This window comes from Mastomys coucha, unplaced genomic scaffold (assembly GCF_008632895.1).
Source record: "Mastomys coucha isolate ucsf_1 unplaced genomic scaffold, UCSF_Mcou_1 pScaffold14, whole genome shotgun sequence".
In the NCBI taxonomy this organism is placed as follows: Eukaryota; Metazoa; Chordata; class Mammalia; order Rodentia; family Muridae; genus Mastomys; species Mastomys coucha.
In genome coordinates this window covers 134,064,630-134,068,617 of record NW_022196896.1, presented here as the reverse complement: position 1 = coordinate 134,068,617, position 3,988 = coordinate 134,064,630, and the positions used below count along the sequence as shown (strand labels likewise).

General features: G+C 51.1%; 2 protein-coding genes across 4 annotated transcripts in view; one reads left to right on the top strand and one right to left on the bottom strand.

Annotated features, from left to right (window-relative positions):
- Zbtb14 (zinc finger and BTB domain containing 14) overlaps positions 1-3,978 on the bottom strand; it is a 7,816-nt gene extending 3,838 nt beyond the window's left edge. The window contains exons 1-2 of one of the 3 annotated variants that reach the window (XM_031368689.1): positions 3,868-3,978; positions 1,643-1,726 (exon numbers count right to left, since the gene is read on the bottom strand). In XM_031368689.1, the coding sequence (XP_031224549.1) occupies positions 1,643-1,645 (3 nt within the window). In that variant the 5' untranslated portion in view covers positions 1,646-1,726; positions 3,868-3,978. Of the gene's footprint in view, positions 1-1,642; positions 1,727-2,931; positions 3,351-3,720; positions 3,845-3,867 lie in introns of those variants that run through there. The other 2 variants (XM_031368691.1, XM_031368690.1) reach the window with 2 other exon arrangements.
- LOC116089503 (translation initiation factor IF-2-like) overlaps positions 2,976-3,988 on the top strand; it is a 3,963-nt gene continuing 2,950 nt past the window's right edge. The window contains exons 1-2 of the mRNA XM_031369007.1: positions 2,976-3,096; positions 3,210-3,954. Coding sequence (XP_031224867.1) covers positions 2,976-3,096; positions 3,210-3,954 — 866 coding nt within the window. The remainder of the gene's footprint in view (positions 3,097-3,209; positions 3,955-3,988) is intronic.

The following is a 3,988-nucleotide window of genomic DNA, read 5'->3' as shown; positions in this document are numbered from 1 at the left end:
AAAAACCCCCCCCAAAAAAAACCAAAAAAAAAAAAAGATCAGTAATCAAATCCAGAAAATATTTAAAAACTCATGCTGTCAGACTGTCAGGACAGATAAACAGCCCAAGAAATGCAAACTCAGTGGGGTCCATGGTGTCCACCTGTAATTTCGAGAAGGTGCCAAGGTGGCTGGTTCTACTAGCTGAACAGTAAACTCTAGGTTAAATTGAGAGATCCTGTCTCAGTAGACAAGGTAGACATCAATCAAGGAAGATGCCTGTCCTGTCAGCCTTAGGGTCTCCACGGGAATGGAAACACCCATGAACATGCACGCACACACATGAAGACGTGTATACATACACTACAAATGCAGGGAAAAAGGGCTGGAGAGATGGCTCAGTGGTTAAGAGCACTGACTGCGTTTCCAGAGGTCCTGAGTTCAAATCCCAGCAACCACCCGTAATGAGATCTGATACCCTCTTCTGGTGTGTCTGAAGATAGCTACAGTGTACTTATAATAAATAAATAAATAAATCTATCTTTAAAAAAAAATTTTTCAGGGAAAAAAATTAAAGGACTCCTTAAGCCCTAACTGTGGCAGGACAGGAATGGAGGACTCTACACTAACTCTGGGGCTGGGCATTATACTTCCTCTAGAGAAGAGACAAACTACCACTGAAGAACTAGAGAGGGCGCCCCCCCCCGCCACAAAGGTCTGTGTTGTCCTCTAGTTTCTCCACAGCAGTTTTGAGCCACTACTGGATGGGTGTCAAAGTTTAATCTGACCCCAAAAAACATCTGGGAAGACAGTAGAGAGTGGCTTCGTGTTCACAGGATGTCCATCTTCCAGCCATCCAGTTAAAAGTCACACCAGGCTGAGTAGCCTTTCTCTGAAATGCTTGGGGCCAGAAATGTTTCAAGCTTTAGATTTTTTTTTTCTTCCATGTTTTGTAATACATGCATATACATGAGAAAAGTTGGAGATGGTAGTCCAAGCCTAACTACAAAACTAGTTGATATTTTATATATACCTTACTCATACAGCACGAAGGTAATTTATATACTACTTCAAAATAAAATTTTTTTTTTCAAGACTGGGTTTCTCTGTAACCCTGGCTGTCCTGGAACTGGATCTGTAGACCAGGCTGGCCTTGAACTCAGAGATCTCAACTCTTGCCTGCCTCAAATAATATTCTTTTTGTTTGTCTTGTTTTCTCAAATAATATTCTAAACAAAAGTTCATAGCATAGAATTTTCATTTATGGCTTCTTATTGCCCTTTAGAAAGTTTCAGATTTTGAACATTTGGGACTTAGATTCAACCTGTACTCGGTTAAGTATAGGAGTATTTTAAAAACAAAGTAATTTCAGAACCACCATGAAAGGCCTTCCATTGTGCGTTCAAGAATTGATCTATAAACAGTGTGTTTTATGTGAAAACAACATTGTCTTACTTGTATTCAACAAAGTGTAAGTATGAGTAAAAGAATTATAAAACATTTATAATTCTAGTGGAAATAGAATTATAAATGAATGTCTAGCATGTGTGTGTATGTACACACCAGGGATCGGGGACTTACTGATACCCCTGGATCTGAGATACTCACTTTAAATCAAATGCCAAATGATATTCTAAGGCTTAATAGTCTAAGGTATACTTACCATGAACAATTCAGGCTATTTTTTAAATGCCTTAAACACCAAAATCTTCAGATCAGAGTAAGTCTGATCAGGGGCAAGCCAGATCTACAGGAAGAAAGATGCAGATTAAGATTTTTTTTTTCCTACATTAAATTCTCAACCAAGTATTTACAAGAGCCATAAAACCCTGTTCCACCTCTTGCATATGAACCGTTTTCTGGGTAAACACCGTGAAGCTGGCAGTAATCAGGTCAGGTTGTACGTAAGGACTAGACCTGGTGTGGTAGGGGGTATATACTCTAAAAAACATCAGCGTGTGTTCCTTACCGCTCTACTTCCTGCTGGGTGCACAGTTCTTCACATTTTCCTTTTGGACCTATAGATATCTAGATGCATGTTTGTCTAAATATCAGAAGGTTGTAGGAACACACACATCAACTGCTAGAGTGGAGAAATAAGCACGCCACTTTGTCTACACAATTACAAACTTGTCTTCAAGACTGCTATGGAGAAATTTTACATTCTTTCCCCTCTATTCCCGCATGCAGGTTCAAAGAACCTTCTTTCTTTCTTAACTCCCACCTAAAGAACTCCACATCCTGAAGACCAATAGTTGGCTGAAGAATAAAAGTTTCCTCTACTGACCACCGCTCCCACAAGTGCAGAAGAAGCAGGTGGCCATGCCACAATACAGTCATGCATAAAGAATTTGCCCAAGACTCTACCCAAGGGGTCACTATCCTGAGACCCTATAACAAGTTCACGCTATAGGAATCACAGGACTCTGAGTTAGCAGGCTTTCTCCTGTGCACTGTGTGAGGTGAGGCCTGGTAAGATGGTTTCTAAGGATGCTCCCTCAAGTCTTATCTCAGCCTTCCTGGGTTCTAGATGCACCCTGGGCCTGCAGGCAGGCAGCCTAAGTAAGGGAAGGCATTCTCTACAGAACCTTCCTCGGTGGCACTTCTGAGGTCACTAACTGTGGAATCACGGGGCAGGGACTTGGGAGAAGAGTGGCCCTACGGTAGCCATGGCAACATATCAGCGTGCGCCTTCTCATTTCTGGTGTGTATTCTTTTTCAAAGGAGGTCACGGGCCAATCGGCTCGTTTTTTTTTTCCCCTATAGAGATGTTCCCAATGCTGCTAAGTTCAAATGAGTCAAACCGGAAGATAGCCTTTGCCAGTATGTGTGTAAGGACGTGTGGGACAAGACATAGCCCAACATCTCTAATACTATAAAGCAGCTCCTTGCTGGCAGCTCCAAGGCGTCCTCACCGAGCAGGGGAGCCAGGCTTTCCCAAAGCAAACTTACATAAGCAGCCGCAGCCGCCTCCTTATTCCGGAGCAGCTGCGACAATGGCGGCCACACCACTTCCCTGTTGCGACCGCACAACTTGGGAGTGGGGAATCCGGGGCCCCGCGCAAGACGTGGGGCGCAGTCCGCGCGTGGGGAACCCACACTCGCATTTCGCAGCCTGTGAGCCGCCGGGTGCAGCGAGCCCTCAGCATTCTTTCCTAAACAAAAGCTCCCCTGAGCGGTGCCCGCCAGCGACGGGCCACTTTCCCTTCCACCATCCGCCGCTTCTCCAGGTCGCGGCGCGGGCGCGAGGCTCTCCCTTGGCCCGCAGCGGCCCCGGCGGCGCGACGAGCTCGGGAGCGGGCATGCGGCCGGTTCCGCAGCCCCGCGCTGCGCCGCGCCCTGCTCCGCCCGCGAGCCCCGAGCTCGCGCCCCGCGCACTCCGCGGCCTGCGCGTCTGGTCCTCCCGCGCCCTCCCGCGGCCAGGGGCGGGGGCGGCGCGCGGCCGGCTCCCCGGAGCTCGGCGGACGCGGGCGGGGAGCGTGCGCGGGGGGTTCCGTCTGCTCCGGGGGGCACAGCTGCGAGGGGCGGCGCCCCGCGGGCCGCGCTCGGGCCCCGCTCGGCCGTCCCCACCCCCACCGCGGTGCACTGCGGCGCGGAGAGCCGGGCGGCCATGAACTCGGCCGCGGAGCGCGCGCGCGGGCCGCCGCCTGGCCTCTCCCCACCCGCTCGCCGGCCTGCGCGGCCCCCGGGGCGCCCGGCCCCCACGCCCCAACCGCGGCCCACGCCCGATCCCGCTCGCACCGCGCTGCGCCGCCACATCCTGCAGCTGGCTGCTGCCCGAGCTCGGCGGGAACGCGCCTCCTCTCAGCCGCCCCGCCGCGCCCGCCGCCGGCTGCCCCCGCGTCCCCGCGCCCGCCCAGGCCCTTTCAGCACCCGGCCCGCGCTTACCTGCAGTTTGGCACAGCTACAGACGCTCGCCGTGGGCTCCCTCTCTCGGCAGCGCGCAAGCCAGGACGGGATGGACGCGGGGGCACGGTGGGTGGTAGTGTTTTGGATTTTTTTTTTTTTT